At 47.6% G+C, this 17,232-nt stretch overlaps 1 protein-coding gene across 5 annotated transcripts in view; it reads right to left on the reverse strand.

Moving 5' to 3' along the window:
• Positions 1-10,403, reverse strand: part of FAM151B (family with sequence similarity 151 member B) — an 83,065-nt gene extending 72,662 nt beyond the window's left edge. For all 5 annotated transcript variants that reach the window (XR_004000909.1, XM_030566571.1, XM_030566572.1 and 2 more), the window contains exons 1-3: positions 10,073-10,403; positions 7,687-7,812; positions 4,673-4,838 (exon numbers count right to left, since the gene is read on the reverse strand). Coding sequence is in view for 4 of the 5 variants with exons in the window: in XM_030566571.1 (XP_030422431.1) it covers positions 4,673-4,838; positions 7,687-7,812; positions 10,073-10,088 (308 nt within the window). In the remaining variant the exon portion in view is untranslated. The remainder of the gene's footprint in view (positions 1-4,672; positions 4,839-7,686; positions 7,813-10,072) is intronic.
• Between the last annotated feature and the right edge of the window lie 6,829 nt (positions 10,404-17,232).

Here is a 17,232-nt window from a genome sequence, read left to right on the forward strand (position 1 = left end):
CCAGGGGACTTTAGGGTGGCTCTAGAGTCCTTAAGGCTTTGCAGGCGGGAATCAGTCTTTTCAGAAAATAAAGTCTGATCCTCGATGGTCTGCTGGATCTCATACGGGAGGCCAGTAACCTGCAGCCAGGAACTCCTCCTCATGGCTACCCCAGTCACCATGGTGCATGGAGCCACATCTGCTGCATCCAAAGCTGCTTGCAAAGACACCCGGGAAATTAGTTTGCCCTCCTCTACTAGCACAGAAAACTCTGTGCGAGAGTCCGGAGACAGGAGTTCAGTAAACTTTGTCAAGGCTCCACATGTATTAAAGTTATATCTGCTGATCACCAGCTGATGGCTAGCAATGCAGAGCTGCAACCCTCCTGTCAAGTAAATCTTTCTCCCAAAAGGTCCAACTTTTTGGCCTCTCCACATTTTGGGGAGGACCTCTGGTAGTGGTGGCACTCGTGCTGGTTGGCCACATCCACTACCAGGGAATCCATGGGGGGTGCGTAGACAGGTGTTCGTACCCCCTTAAGGGGACAAAATATCTCCGCTCAGACCTTTTCGTGGTGAGATGCAACGAGGATGGGGTCTACCACAGAATGTTAGTGGCTAATGGTTTTGATCAGCAGTAGCAAAATATGGGATGGCCCAGGAGGGGAAAGGATATTGACCATCGGGTCAGTCTCCTCCACTACCTCCTCTGTTTTAATATAGAGGTTCTGAGCCACCCGTCTCAGCAGTTGCTGTAAGACCTTGACATCGTCCAGGGTTGGGGCAGTTGATGTGCCAGCCACCGCCTCATCAGGGGAGGAGGAAGATGAGAGGCTGACCAGCACAGGAGCCTGTCCTCTGCCCTCAGCCCCTCTGGGGTCCCGAAGAGCAAGGACCTCTGGCGCCGCAATCGGTGCCTCAGTTGGCACTACAGCCATCGACACTGGTATGCAGGTCAGCTGGGTCACCATCAGAATCTCCAGTACCAAAGGCGAGGACAGCGGCCTGAAAGACCTCGAGAACACCAATGCTGATCTTGAACCATGGCTCTCCCCTTGGCTTTGATGATAGGCCCAGGGCATCCAGAATGGCCACGGAGGAGCTTGTCACTGGCCCACCCACAGTGCCAGATAGGGGTGGCAATCTTGGAGGGAGCAGGACCTACTGCTCCTACTGGAGCGTGATGGCTATGCTTCAGACTCTGAGGTCTCCGACTGGGATGACCACGGAGGAGCGGAGCCCATCGGTGCCACAAACCGGGTGACCGGAGCAGCTCCTCCATGACGGTGGCCGGTGGCAGGGGGCTATGCACTGGGGATGGTGCGTGCATCGCCCTCATCGCCGGCTTGCCCATGGATTGCACTTGGCCCCAAACTGGTGCTGGCCACCTCTCTCATCGTAAGTGCCAGAAGGTCTGATGCAGCCTCAAATGCCTCTGGCATTGAGGGGAGCTGCAGGTCTTCTTGGTCGTGGGCCGACAAGTGAGGAGGGTCCGGACCCGACTGGACCCCTGCTGGGGCAGGAGTCGACATGACCCGTGGCAGTTGGGCACCAGATGGAGGCTTACTGACCACCTGGTCCTTAGATCTGGTCGGGGAATGGCCTCTGTCCGACCTCTTCTTTTTGTGAGGCATCAGGGATTGAGAGTGGTGCCTAATAGCGGTCTGGGTCCTGTGCGTGGAGCCGTGGTGGTGCCTAGGGCCTTTAGAGAGGTCCTTCCTTGGCACCGGCTCCCACACTGAGAGCGCCGGTGCACTGTGCACCGAGGAAGTGATGCTTAGACCTGGCTCCCCCACGCTGGGTTCTGACTGAGGCTGAAGCGCTGCCTCCATAAGTAAAATATGAAGGCACTGATCTCTGTCCTTTAGGATCCTAGGGTGGAACCCTCTGCAGATCTTACAACGTTCTCTAAGATGACCCTCACTGAGATACTTCAAGCAGTAAGTGTGCGGGTCACTTCTGGGCACAGACCTGCCACAGTATGTACATGCCTTAAAGCCCGGGGATCGACGCATGTCCCAGTGCCAGGAGAACATTGGAAGCCCTTTAAAGGAAACTTATGAAGCTATTTACACTAACTATACTACTACCGTGAAACCCCACTATAATGCAATGTTTGGGATCCAAAAAATTCCATCGCGATAAATGATAGGTATAGCGGGGTTTCAAGCCGGTCAGCTTAAGCCAGTGGTCCCCAATGTGGTGCATTGATGTGTGCCGCCTAGTGCCCCAAGTGCCTCGTGCCCAGCAGGGGAGAGAAGCCGCGGCCCTGCGCCTGCCTGGGACAGAGAACTCCAGGGCTGCGGGCGCCAGTGCTCTCTGTCCCCGGCAGGCATGGGGCCGCGGCTTCTCTCTGGCTTCAAGAGGAGCTGCGGCCCCGTGCCTGCCAAGGACAAAGAACTCCAGGGCTGCAGGCCCCAGTGCTCTCTGTCCCCAGTAGGCGTGGGGAGTTCCAGCTAGCCATCGCAGGCGGTAAGAAGGAACTGAGGGGGTGGCGGGTTGGCAGGGCCCTATATTGAGCGCCATGACAGCGCGACTCCAGGGAGCACCCAGGCCGACCCTATGGATACTGTTAGGGGAAAATCTTCTGTCTGTCATGCACGCGGCACACACACACACACGATTGGAATTGACATGAACAAGCACTCAAAGAGATATTTATAACAATTTATAATACAAATATTTTTCAGTTTTCCACCTTCAGTACTTCTGAAAATCCAGTACCATATCTCTGAAAATGGGCGCAGAGAAAATGAGGAATACAGAATACCTCCAACTCTTGAGCTAATAGAGTAACTGGAGAGGACAAAAACCCACCATTGCTATGTGGACCATTCACTACACAGAGATAAGACAAACACGGTTAGTCGGTTTCACAGCTATTTGCTGACAGCAGAAAAATGTGGAAACTTGGAAATCCCGAGGTAGATTCAAGATTCTGAAATGGATTGTTTCTAGTGGTTATTTATCCTTCTACACTTCAGCCCAGCCTCTATGTGTCTCTGTTCATAACCACTGTCTCCAGCCCCCAGATTCCCCACACACTCTCTATCCACTCCAACTTTTGTGCTCTACCCTCTCAACTCCTATACGCCCCCATGACTCCTGCACCCTTCAGCTCGTATCCCCACGGACCCCATCGCTCCTTATATACACCCTTCTCCTATTAAATCTCACCCCACAAAAATCCCCATTAGCCCCAGAAAACGCTTCCCTACCCCTCAAATATTCCCCCTCCTGTACTGAGACCCAGCACCCAGCTCCCACCATCAGTCCCAGTGGCCCCTCCCCTAACCCTCCTTATATATTCCCCCCTCACACTGAACCTCAACACTCCATCTAGCCCTTCTTCTCCAGAAGGGTGGGAGGTCCTAAGGCAGGGAGTCGTGTCCTACCGCTCGGTGAGTGGCCCTTTGGAAGGGTGACCAGGCCAAATTTGAATGATCAGCACTGTGACCGTGGACCGGGTTACAATGCCCAGAGCAGGGAACTGGCTCCAACCACGCAGGACAGGAGCTGCTGCTGTGTGGTCAGTTTTTCATTTTATGTTGTTTTTAAAGGTTCATTTCCTTTCTGTGTGTTACTTTGCATTTGTGAAAAACGTGGGGCTTTACCACTCTGTATTTGTATCAGGATAGTTACCCCTTCACCTCCATGCTGCCTGAATGCCAGTGGGGTTGGGTCTGGTTTGAGAGCCCTAGAGAGGAAGTCTCTGATCTCAGCTCCAGTGCCTGATGCAACAGTGGCCTCTAATAGCCAGAAGGATAAATTGCAGGGAAAATCCTGCGCTTGCATCCCCAGGTTGAAGCATGCCCACTACAGATGGAATCTTTGAAGAATGTTAACAGTTTCTAATGAATCTTCAGTAAGCACGTGCAAACTGCAATTTCCAGTAGTTTACAATTTAACCAAATTTGAGTGGATTTTCACAGGAACAGCAAAAGACACATCCTTCACATAAAAGCTGTTAAATTGCAAATCTGTGCTCCAAAGCATAAAGGCATGAGGACTTCTTGAGGAAAAGGTTGTAAGAGTTATTTAACAACTTTTTCCCTAATCTTATTCTCCAAAACAGCTAATTTGTTCTCAAAAACAAACAAACAAAAACAGTAGCCTAAGCTAGATTCCTGGCATGAAAATTTTCAGTCTGAATAGTTAAAGTTTGGCAAAATTATAAGCAATTGAAAAAGAGGTATTATAATGGAAAGTGCTAGGCAACCGTACTTACTGGTGATGCTGCCAGCTCTGCCATATGCAATAATTACTATACAATATTTTAAAATAAAGTAACTGTTTGTTGCATATGCAATATTATTGGTAGACTAAAATATTTTAAAGCCTTCAGACCAACAGTTTCACTGCATCCATTAATAAAAATAAGTTGTGTTTGAAAAATACTTCTCTGGTGCACACATAGTCATAAAAAGAAACCACACACACACAAATAAAAAACAACAGAGTTTTGGTACTGTTTGGAATTAATAATTTCGGATGGTAGTGTATTTTATTACCACTTATTATGTTTGATTGTATTTCACCATTCAGTAATGCATACATTACAGTAAAATGTATTGTTAATAAAAGTTCTGTAAACGGACATTTGCCGTACAATGGGCAGCACCAACACACAACGAGTTGGTGGTAATTATTAATAAACAATAATAATGCAGAGTCCTTGTGAATCTTTTACATACCTCTTAAAATCCAGTTTGATGCCTTTTTTAGTGTTCACAATCTCATTTAGCCATGCCTGCAATGTGTTGTCACTGTTAGTTTCAGGAGGATGAGCCATGATTGGTTCACCATTTCCTTCTTCCTCACCACAGAGAAGAACATCTGCTTCTATCATATGAGCAGCACCTGTTCATTTAAAACATTAATATTGTGACATATCCAGATCCCCAACTTTTCAGATTTTGTGCACGTGTGTTATATATTATACACAAAAACTACATTAAAATAATATTATAAGGTTGCAAAGGGGATGGAGCATGCTCAGTTACTCTGTGAAGACAGCGTATGCTCAGTCAGTCATTAATACGAGCTATGAAAGGATGGAGTATGCTTAGTCATTCTGTGGGTATGGCGCATGTGCAGTCTGGTCAGCACTAAAGGGGATGGAACATACTCAGTGAGGATAGAATTTTAGATTTTAGCTGCTAAACTTTAAGTCTCTACTAAACCTATGTGAACTGCAGTTTTTCAAAGGCTTATAACTTTGCCAAATTTGCATGGATTTTCACCCAGAAACAGAAAAGGCATCTCTCTCATAAGGCCATTCCCCTACCAAATTTCAAGCTCCTTCTACAAGGTATGGGTGTGCCAGAGTTTCTCAAAGAAAAAGTTTCCAGATTTTTTTAATATGGCCAAAATAATTTATCTTTTCATGGCCCCATTCTCGTAACTGACTGAACCATCCTGGCTGAAACTTTCCAAAACAATTCAGCCTGAGACAGATAGCCAGCATGGAGAACTTCAGCCCAAATGTTAAAAACGGCAAAGTTATAAGAAATGGAAAACAGACTCTTATTAAAGAAAGTGTCTGGCAATCTTAAGAGGCAGTCCTACACCTATAATCAGCCCCACCTATAATCAGAGGTGAAAGTAAGCCAGTACAGTCTAGTACGGCGTACCGGCAAGAGCCAGTACACTGTGCTGGACTGCACCGGCTTCGCGGCCAGGATTAAAAGGGCTCTGTGCTCCCCGCAGCAGTCGGGAGTGCCGAGCCCTTTAAATCCTGCCGGCAGCTCCGGAGGCCGGGCTGGGGCAGGGATTTAAAGGGCCCAGAGCTCCACAGCGGCCAGAGACCCAGGCCCTTTAATTTGCCCGAGCCCCAGGGGCTCCCAGCCACCTCTGCAGCTGGGAGCCCCGAATTGATTTGAAGGCCCTGGGGCTCCCAGCCACAGCCGGTACCCCAGGGACTTTAAATATTGAGAGGCCCTGCCTCTTCCAGTTGAGGCCACACCTTTTCCAGATGAGGTCACGCCCCCCAGGACTCCAGCAGTACCGGTAAATCCTGTAAATTACTTTCACCCCTGCCTATAATACATATATATATGCATATATATTCATGCACATACACATATTTTAGGTTACTTAGATTTAAAAACTTGAGACATAATATGCAACATAACTTTACTTTCAGTAGGCAGCAGAGTAGCTGAATTACCTATTTTCCTAATTCCTTCACAAATCAAATTAAACTCCACTGGAAACAAAATCTAATAATTTGAGGTAATTAAATCTTCACGAAAGGAAAAAAAACAAAAAAAGTACATTTCAGAGCTTCTAAGAAAGATTATCCAATATTCACATTAAAATATTTTAAACCTTTATTTTAAAAAGCAATTAATAGAAGCAGATGATCTTTAATATAAGACCACAAATCCTTGGAATCTCAGATTGTTTTGGAAACATGGAGTCACCAGGTTTTGCAATGTAACTGATGAATACATCACAGTCATCACTATCAACTGAGAAAGAAGACCAAGATCACCACTGTCACTCCAGAAACATGAATGAAGCCTATTGGCAGTTTTTGTATTCTCCAATATCTCGATGGGAATGACAGATTTTGGTGACATTTTGGGTAGCTATCTGCATCTGTGTATCATAGAATAGCTCACACAAGTTCAATTCAAGTGTGCAAAATCAAAATTCTTCAATCATTGTTCTTCATTGTTGGCAGATATCAAGTGAACTCAAGAGTGGATTCAATATTAAGATTGTGTAACTAGTCACATAACTTACAGAAATGCCCCACTTTCGTCAGATCTTCTTTGGTATATATTTATCTGTCACCACAAAAGGAACATTGGATTTATTTAATCTAAATGCACTGTTCACATACGTAAGTGGAATTTTAGTGGAATTTTAGTGGCTTATCTGCCAGCAATGAGGACTGACCAGTTTGCACTTTGAAAGTTCCATTCAAGGTCTATTAATAAGTGACATCTTAAACTTGATAGGGACAAAAACAGGGTGGTTGCTTAAGAGAGGACAACAGGGAGTAGTTGTTGATTTAGTGTGACAAAATAACTGGTTAGCAATTATTAAAAACTAGGCAGAAAAAAATCAGGTGAGTAATCATAGTCAATGACATCTTGAAATGTACTATGCTACTTCAGCTCATGACAAAGATAAAAGTTATTTTTGGATGCAGCATTCACCAGCTGTTAACCTGCAAGACTGTTAAGTTTGTGCCTTCAACAGAAGTGAATACACCACTTAGGAAGACAGCTTGGATGACAGAATGAACAAAACTATTAATTGTCATATCCATACTTGTGGTTTGTCAATATGGGTGACAGCACAACTAAGCTAACTTTTATGGTCACAACAGAGACACGGTCTACATTTAACAGCCAAATCTCAACATCCTTACAAATGTGGATGGCAGTTCAGTATGTGGGGTAACAATCTTGATAACAGTTAAATCACTTGCAATTTGGCAGACGTGCTTCTTGGGGTATAAAATTATCAAAGCACTCATTTAGGAGACAAATAAAGATTGTTTCCCCAAAGAACCAAACTGAGTACGTGCTTTCCACAAATCTAAATAGAATTTAATTACATCTTAACTTTGGACTCTACAACACTATATTTTATGTTATGTCACCAAACAAAGTTTATAGCATCTTAAAAACAGTTCACATGAAAACAATGATATTGATAGATCCATTTTCCAAAATACACATACAATACTTACTCTGTATTGCCTCTTTCATTTGTAATTTATTGTTTGCTGCATGATACCAGATAATTTCTGCTCCATCTCTGGTTTTAATCTGGTTAGTGTTCAGAAAATAATCCAATACATTTTCACTCCAAGCTCCTACGTCAATAATATTTAAAGTAAGTACTACATACATGAAGAAAAATTTTAAATACTTGCTTACCATTGCAATTGGAAAAAGAAGAAAGACAGATAAGAGAATAAGCAGATGCCTTTCCAATCCTGCTCTAAAAACAATCCACACACTATATGAAGTCCAAATTCAACTTCTTCCTGGGGATTTAGTTTACTAGCAAAGAAAATAAGATAAAAACCTTCTCCTGGTCTTGGCTGTTCCTAAATTTCCTCCCAAAAGACTACTCAGCCCTCACCTTTAATCTTCTCTTTTCATGGTATAATTTGCACTGCTCTTATAAACAGTGAGGTAATTTGCTAACTCTTCTCAATAAATCAGCAGGATTAGCAGCTACTAACAGACAGAGTGGGTGTGTGACTGATAGTATCCTGTAACATCTTGGACAAATCTTATTTAATTGAGTTTAACATCTGATAAACACAGATAAATCTTTTAAGATTAAGTTAAGGTTGCAGTCTCCCAGTCTGAGGGCATATTATCTTTTAAGAGTGTGAGTGAGTTTAGTTGCACTTCTCAAATAATGCACCAAAACTATTTTCATTTTGCCACCTGGATATACCAGCCCACCATTTTCCTGATGTATATCTACTATCAAAACTGCAACAAATAATGCTCATTTTAGAATTTGTTTCATGTACATAGAGCCCTGCAAATCATGGATATCCATTTTATATCCACAGACCAGTTTTGTGGATCAGATGTGGACACAAATTTTGTATATAGAGCCCCGCAAATCTGTGGATATCTGTTTTATATCCATGGACTATTTTTGCAGATACAAATTTTGTATCCATGCAGGGGTCTACATATATAGATTTTAGGTAGTAAAGTGTGATGATTTGCCAGCACACTAACAGATGGTTTTTTCACTAAACTGTTCTAATATGATTGGGGAATGATGTCTGTGAAAATAACATGCTAACTTTGTCTAATGACACTTGGATAATTGGCTGTCTATTACAGGACTCTTGAGGAGGAACCAGAGACGACTGCCTCTATTCAGTGCATTCTGCCTCAAGCACAAGTTCACAAAATCCTTTTGTGTCCTGTGTAAACAAGGCTGTAAAGCAGCACACTATTGAAGTATCAAGACGTTCTAGTTTTTCTGATCGCTAATAAAATTGGACTGTTACAGATGGGTCAGATAGTTTGGGTGCCTTGTTTAAGAACTGCAATCTTGATGCTGCAGTTCCTGAGTTTATATTTTCTTCAGATCTCAATATTAGTGCAAGGTAAGCCCTGCTCACACTGCTGAGTTACCTGCAACTTCACTTCACAGCCACAAAAAATCAGTAAGAAAATTTCTTTAGCTAGTCATAGCATGGAAATGGGATGGAAAGAAAACCGGGGGGGGGGTGCTTTCCCCGTCTTGAGGTTGGCTGGAGCAGAGTTCATTAACATACACCCTTTAATATCCTTAGGACAGCCATATGGGGCTTGCCAGGAGCATCCTAAGTCCTAGAAACTATAAGGAAAATTATCAGGAGCCCTCTCATACTCCAGGATCTATGCTCGTGTACTCCCACAGCCAGGAGGGCCTTAGCAGCAGAGGACTGCAGGCTTTTAGCTGGGTCTGAGGCGCGGAGTACAGAGATCGGCGTAGGGAGCGAAGGGCCAGCTCACAGCTCCCTGGGACAAGACAACCTGTGCAAGACACAGGAACGTTTCCGCGCCGCGGGTTTTTTAACTCTGCCCAGCGGCCGACGTGACGCAAACGCGCTCAGATTCATGACGTCATATCACAAACGCCGCTAGCGTCACGACGCAGAAATTCGAAGTTTCTCTCCCTTCACTTATATGCTCCGCTTCCGGCGGGTTTTCCCCGACATTTAGTCTAGGGGCCGGTTTTCCGGTCAGCCGCTCTGCAACCTGCGTCCTACCGGCCAGGCGCCCGCACGCCATCCCCTAAAGCCAGCGCCCCTAGGCAGAGCCTCTTGCCCCTGCCGCCGCCAGGAGGCTCGGGAAGGGGTTTGGTTACTCCCACCCCCCAGAGCACGAGCGCCGAGGGGCTGGGCTCCGGGCCTGACCACACCTCAGCGGGTGGGGGCCGTGTGACGGGGCGCCTGGGAGGGCAGGTCCGGGGCAGGGCTGGGCTCAGACGATGCCTTTCAGCTGCACCGCTCCCTCGCCCCACCCCCAGCTAGGCCTCGTCGCGCTGGGGCTGAGCCGATATTGAGCCCCCGATATTGCTGCCCGCCCAGCAGGAGGGCACCCGGCTCTTACCGAGCTCCCCCTCCATGGCCGGGCGCAGGCGCCTGAGTCCTGCCGCCTTAGCCCCGCCTCCTGCGGCCGGGACTCGATTCAGCCTGGGACTCAGGGCGCAAGGATCCAGGGTCGTCGCGGTACTAGCGAACAACGGTTGCTCCTGTAAGGCTGCGCAGCGCCTGTGAGTGTCTTCCCGGGCGGGGTGCCCTGGCGCTGGTGCGGGGGGTTTGTTTTACCCCGCCGTCCACGCCTCTCAGTGGCACAAGTAAGGTGAATGCCCTGCGGTGTGAAGAGCCACAGGCATTGTTAGATTAGGGGGTTTTAACACCTTTACAAAACGTGTAAACAGAAGTGAGGGCTTGTCTACATCAGAAAGTTGCAGCGCTGGTGAGGGAGTTACAGCGCTGCAACTTTGAGAGTGTCCACATCTGCAGGGCATCACCAGCGCTGCAACTCCCTGTTTGCAGCGCTGGCCGTACTCCCGTTTTGTCTCGGGTGTAGAGGATCCAGCGCTGGTGATCCAGCGCTGGTAATGCAATGTAGACACTCACCAGCGCTTTTCTTGACCTCCGTGGAAGGAGGAAGCCTCTGGTAATCAAGCTGGTTTCCTTTCCCGGTTTGCTCTCTCGGTCCCGGAGCCAGCCAGCAAACCGCAGGGAAGGAGACCTGCTTGCTCGGGGTTCCGGGACCGAGAGAGCAAACCGGGAACGCCGCGGTTTGCTCTCTCGGTCCCGGAGCCAGCCAGCAAACCGCGGGGAAGGAGACCTGCTTGCTCGGGGTTCCGGGACCGAGAGAGCAAACCGGGAACGCCGCGGTTTGCTCTCTCGGTCCCGGAGCCAGCCAGCAAACCGCGGGGAAGGAGACCTGCTTGCTCGGGGTTCCGGGACCGAGAGAGCAAACCGCGGCGAAGCTAGTTTCCTTTCCCGGTTTGCTCTCTCGGTCCCGGAACCCCGAGCAAGCAGGTCTCCTTCCCCGCGGTTTGCTGGCTGGCTCCGGGACCGAGAGAGCAAACCGCGGCGTTCCCGGTTTGCTCTCTCGGTCCCGGAACCCCGAGCAAGCAGGTCTCCTTCCCCGCGGTTTGCTGGCTGGCTCCGGGACCGAGAGAGCAAACCGCGGCGTTCCCGGTTTGCTCTCTCGGTCCCGGAACCCCGAGCAAGCAGGTCTCCTTCCCCGCGGTTTGCTGGCTGGCTCCGGGACCGAGAGAGCAAACCGCGGCGTTCCCGGTTTGCTCTCTCGGTCCCGGAACCCCGAGCAAGCAGGTCTCCTTCCCCGCGGTTTGCTGGCTGGCTCCGGGACCGAGAGAGCAAACCGCGGCGTTCCCGGTTTGCTCTCTCGGTCCCGGAACCCCGAGCAAGCAGGTCTATTTCCCCGCGGTTTGCTGGCTGGCTCCGGGACCGAGAGAGCAAACCGCGGCGTTCCCGGTTTGCTCTCTCGGTCCCGGAACCCCGAGCAAGCAGGTCTCCTTCCCCGCGGTTTGCTGGCTGGCTCCGGGACCGAGAGAGCAAACCGCGGCGTTCCCGGTTTGCTCTCTCGGTCCCGGAACCCCGAGCAAGCAGGTCTCCTTCCCCGCGGTTTGCTGGCTGGCTCCGGGACCGAGAGAGCAAACCGCGGCGTTCCCGGTTTGCTCTCTCGGTCCCGGAACCCCCCTTGAAGCCGCCCAACAGCGCTGCAGTGTGGCCACATCTAACACCACTTGCAGCGCTGGTTGCTGTAAGTGTGGCCACTCTGCAGCGCTGGCCCTATACAGCTGTACTAATACAGCTGTAACAACCAGCGCTGCAAAATTTTAGATGTAGACATGGCCTGAAACAATTCTAGGGAGCGGTGTAGTGTAAAGGAACATGCAGTAATGTAATCAAAGCTCTGTGTAAGGTGTGAGCCTAGATGTCTTAAAGAGACTTGTTTCTGGTGCAGTTCTTAAAAGGAGTAAAATTGACAACTTATCAAACAATATTCAAGAAGTTGGACAGGTGTACTGTTTTGTGGACATGTATATTTTAATTCTCGAATAAATAGTAACCAAAGCATTTATTTGTGTTGTCTGTTTTGCTGGGTACATAATTGATGCATTATTTTTTCTGTAACTTCCTAATTTTGTTGGAACCATTCCTTGAGTTTTTTAACATTTTTTCTTTTGCCACCGAGAGGCGTTCAGTAGTAGAACTGCTAGTAGTAGATAAGAGTCATTAATTTATTTGAAGGGGACCATTTCCACCAGGAAGCCCCTGGAGCATGTGGTAATAAATAGCCAACCGTTTGTAAAATTTGATTATAAATTGAACCCTAGTTGGCAGACTGGACATGTCCATCAGATGAATAAAACCACCTTTTTCACAGTTTTTCCAATATTTATCCCCATTCAATCTATGTTTTTTAACCTGACTTGCATGAGGTATCATTGAAAGACTATGTTAAAGAAATGTTCTTTCATCATGCAGTAGATGAAGTTGCTGGTCCTCTTTTCCAAATAAAAACTCATTCCTCTAGGGTATCTTTTCTATCCAAATCCTATTCTGACCATGTCATAGATGAACATTTCTGTGTTTGGAAAGTTGTCTGCAAAGACAAATTAAGCAGCAGTCATTCAGTGCTCATTCAGTTTGCACAGGTGCTTTAGCAATTCTTGTGATCCATACTGAGGATACATGGGGCTACAACAGATAAACCAGCCTCAGTTCTTTCTCTACTACACAGTCCCAGGGAGACTAAATTCGGAAGCAGAGGGAACGGAGGGCAGGTAGTGGAGCACCCATAGGAACACAAATCTCAAAAAAACTCATTATAGTACAAGGTAATTAACCTCTCTTCATTTGAGTAGTATCTATGTGGGTGCTTCATAGACATGATGCTTATGCAGAACCCTCTGACTGAGGTGAGAACTTTGGAACCTGGTCTAGAACTTTACAGACTGAAAAGGTAGCATGGATTGGGGGCAGAAGCTCCTTGCAAATGGGGGGTGGTAGGGCAGTGAAGGGAGGTACGAGATTTGGCTGTGTGTGATGCAGCCAGTTCCTGGAGATTGCTACCTGCTCCTGGGCCTGTTCCAGCCCATCCAGGTCTTGCTTCTGAGCCTGGGCTCCCTGGCTGGATCCCAGTCACTCCAACCCCCACTATTTCCATTGCAGGCACTCTAACATCTGCTTTAGAGACATGACCAAGGCATAATGCCTTGAGGAGATGTGAACAAAGGCCCATGTAGCAGCTTTGCAGATTTCCACAACAGGAACATCATTCAGTAAGGCAGAGTTCCCCAAGGTGTGAAGAGCAGCAGGGTTTCTTTTTACGTGGCTCAGGTGCTGTATGGTAGGTGGAGAAAAAAACAGTTGCTTGCTTGGGGCAGAGTGGAGGCAGCACATGGACCTAGGGAGCTGGGGTCTCTGCTTCCCAAGAGCTGGGTAAGGAGCCTGCACTAGCACCCATGGCACACCCGTTTTAGTCAGGGGTATTTTTAGTAAAAGTCCTGGACAGGTCACAGGTCATGAATTTTTCTTTACTGCCCATGACTTTTACTAAAAATACCCCTGACTAAAACTTAGCCTTAATCATGAGCTCCCACTCTGAATAGGAATCATAATTGCCTAACCTGCAGTGCGCCATGGAAAGAAGCAATACCAGATTACTTCTGACATTCACAGAGTAGCTTCCCATGACAGACCATTGCTTTTGGGTTTGGGAAACAAGCACTGAGTGGTGGGATTGCATCATTATGCAAGTCTGAGATGACACGCAGTGGCTACAGAACTTCCAGATGTGGAAAGCCACCTTCCTAGAACTGTGTGTGGAGCTCGCCCAGCCCTGAGGTGCAAGGACACCAAAATGAGAGCAATCCTCTTGATGGAGAAGCAAATGGTGAGTGCTGTGTGGAAGCTGGTGATTCCAGACTGTTACCAGTCTGTCATGAATCAGTTTGGAGTTGGGAAGTTGACTGTGGGGACAGCATTAATCCAAGTGTGCAGAAGCAGGTATTTGCATAATCAAACACTATTAGATGCTCCATCTCTGGCTAGAGCAGTTCAAACTGAGGGCAGTTCATCCATTACAGCCATTTATACCTTGGAACAGGATACAAAGATAGCTATGGCACATGCACAGACTGAACAAGCACTGCAGCCAAAAATCTGATCGGCGCATATTCACCTTAGGTGGAGTACCTATAGGGACACTGCTTGAAGAAGAATTTGAAGGTACTGTTACCTTGGAAGAGTGGGTCAGTTATTTAGCAATCAAAACTAAATTTCTTTGCATATCTGTCTAACCATATGTATTCCATGTCTCTTCCAATCTTTAAAATGCTCTGGTTTGTGATTTGAGTTAAAACCTAGATTATTTGACAATGGACTCTATTGGTGAGGGGAAATACATTTATTTAGTTCTATTCCAAACCCCCAGAGTAGCCTTCATTAAGGAATTTGTATAAATTTCTAGAGGATGTGAATATAAATCCAGGGTAACCTAGTAATATTTAGACCACCACAATTTTCTTGTTCAATGAAGACCGAGTGTTTGAGTAGATTAGAGCACTTGCAGTCTATTATTTGACCTGACTGGCTTGACAGTTCCATAGTTTAGAATAGCTACATCATCATGTTTAATGGATCTGTGCAAAGTATATATATATATATCTCACTTAGGCCATGGCTACACTTACAGTTTTGCAGCGCTGGTAGTTACAGCTGTGTTCGTACAGCTGTGTAGGGCCAGCGCTGCAGTGTGGCCACACTGACAGCTACCAGCGCTGCAGTGTGGCCACATTTGCAGCACTTGCAGCGCTGTTGGGAGTGGTGCATTATGGGCAGCTATCCCACAGAGCACCTCGTCCCATTTTGGTGCTGTGGCTTGTGGGAAGGGGAAGGAAGTGTGCGGGTCTTTCCGTTTCCTGTTCCAATGCCCCGTGGTGCTTTGCTACACATTCTGAGCAGTTTGGCGGCATTGTGAGTCTGCAGCACGATTTCTGAGATTTCTGTTACAAATGGAGCCTGAGCTGCTGAGGACCTTGCTGATGAATGTTGCCAGCACATCACGCATGGCAGTGGAGCTATTCCTTCAGCTGCAAAGTGACAGTGAGGAGTCAGACGATGATATTGAAACGCCTGATGCTCAAGACACTCAATTGCTTGTGGCAGTAACAGACGTGCTCAGCACCGTGGAACGGCGCCTTTGGGCTCGGGAAACCAGCACTGAGTGGTGGGATCACATCGTCCTGCAGGGATGACGAGCAGTGGCTGCAGAACTTTTGGATGAGAAAAGCCACTTTCATGGCACTGTGTGCTGAGCTCGCCCCTACCCTGCGGCGCAGGGACACGAGATTGAGAGCTGCCCTGCCAGTGGAGAAGCGAGTGGCTATTGCAATCTGGAAGCTGGCCACTCCAGACAGCTACTGATCGGTGGCGAACCAGTTTGGAGTGGGAAAGTCCACCGTTGGAATGGTGCTGATGCAAGTTTGCACAGCCATTAATCGCACCCTGCTAAGAAGAACTGTGACTCTGGGGAACGTGCAGGACATTGTGGATGGCTTTGCAGAAATGGGTTTCCCTAACTGTGGAGGGGCAATAGATGGGACACATATTCCTATTCTGTCACCACCCCACCTGGCATCAGAGTACGTTAATCGCAAGGGGTATTTCTCCGTGGTTCTGCAAGTGCTTGTGGATCACCATGGGCGTTTCACTGACATTTACTCAGGATGGCCTGGAAAGGTGCACGATGCATGCATCTTTCGGAACAGTGCCCTGTTCAGGAGTCTGAGGGCCGGGACTTTTTTCCCAGACCGCAAGATCACAGTAGGGGACGTCGAAATGCCCACTGTGATCCTTGGAGACCCCGCTTACCCCTTAATGCCATGGCTCATGAAACCGTATACAGGGAAGCTTGACAGGAGCAAGGACCGGTTCAACTACAGGCTGAGCCGGTGCAAAATGACTGTGGAGTGTGCTTTTGGCCGTTTGAAAGCCCGCTGGAGGTGCCTTTATGGGAAGCTAGATTTGGGGGAAAGCAGCATCTGCGCTATTATATCCGCGTGCTGTACCCTCCATCATAATTGTGAAGGGAAGAGTGAAAGATTCAATGAGGAATGGAACTCCGAGGTTCGACGCCTAGAGGATGAATTTGCACAGCCAGAGAGCAGGGCTACTAGAGAGGCCCAGGAAAGGGCTTCAAGAACTAGGGATGCCTTAAGGGAGCAATTTGATGCTGAGAGCCAACAGTAATGTTTGGTGCCTTTGCTGTGCTCCTTTCTACCTTGGGGTACAATATTTACCACTTCCTGCAATAATAAAACGTATTGTAAAAGCCATAAAAGCCTTTATTCAAAGTACAGTACATAAAAGGCCAGGGGGGTTAGGGTGGTGGACTGTACATTCAGAGGTTTGAATATGTCCTGTTTGGATTACTGTTCAATGTCTGCTGCACTTCAGGATTACTATGCTGCAGGGTAATGGGGGTGGAGTGCACAGGGTAAGAATTGTAGTTATCAGGGCTGGTAGGTGATCGTACAGGTGTTGGGGGCAGCTGGGGGTAATAAGAAACTGGCTGCTGGAGAAAGGCGTTTTGTGCAAATACTGGGGAACAAGAAAGAGAGCTTTGGGAGGGGTGTGGGTTACCACGGTACAGATCTGCCTGCATGGCTACGAGAGACTCGAAAGACTCAGTTTGGCGAGCCAGGAGGCTTATCATCTGCTTTGAGGTTTTTTTGGTAGCCAATTCCTTTCTCCTGCTTTCCGTTTGCCTCCACTCATACATTTTCTCTCTCCATTCCTGCGTCTTCCTACTTTCTCTGTTGTAGTGAATCATAACTGCTTTGATCAATTCTTCTTTTGATTTTCGCGGATTTTTTCTCAAGTTCTGCAACCGACGTGAGGCCGGTGATCCGGCTGCATTAGTCAAGGTCACTAAAAAAAACATAGATAGAAACATGTAATACACAGAGGCTACATTGTTTATTATCACACAGTGAAGGAGTTTTTAGACTTTTTGTAGCATCCTTCTCACATACCTAACATAACACAGAGAGGCCAGAAAAGTGAAGGCATGGCGAGCAAAGGGGTGAGTGTTTCTGCCCCGACTGCACCTGGGAGGGGGAATTGACCGATGGGTCACTGGGGTTTATCTGCACGGGGTACAGGAGGTAGCTGGTGTCCTGCACAGGGGACAGTAGTGAACAGGAAGGTGGCGAGCTGCTG

The sequence above is a fragment of the Gopherus evgoodei genome, chromosome 6 (genome assembly GCF_007399415.2).
Source record: "Gopherus evgoodei ecotype Sinaloan lineage chromosome 6, rGopEvg1_v1.p, whole genome shotgun sequence".
In the NCBI taxonomy this organism is placed as follows: domain Eukaryota; kingdom Metazoa; phylum Chordata; order Testudines; family Testudinidae; genus Gopherus; species Gopherus evgoodei.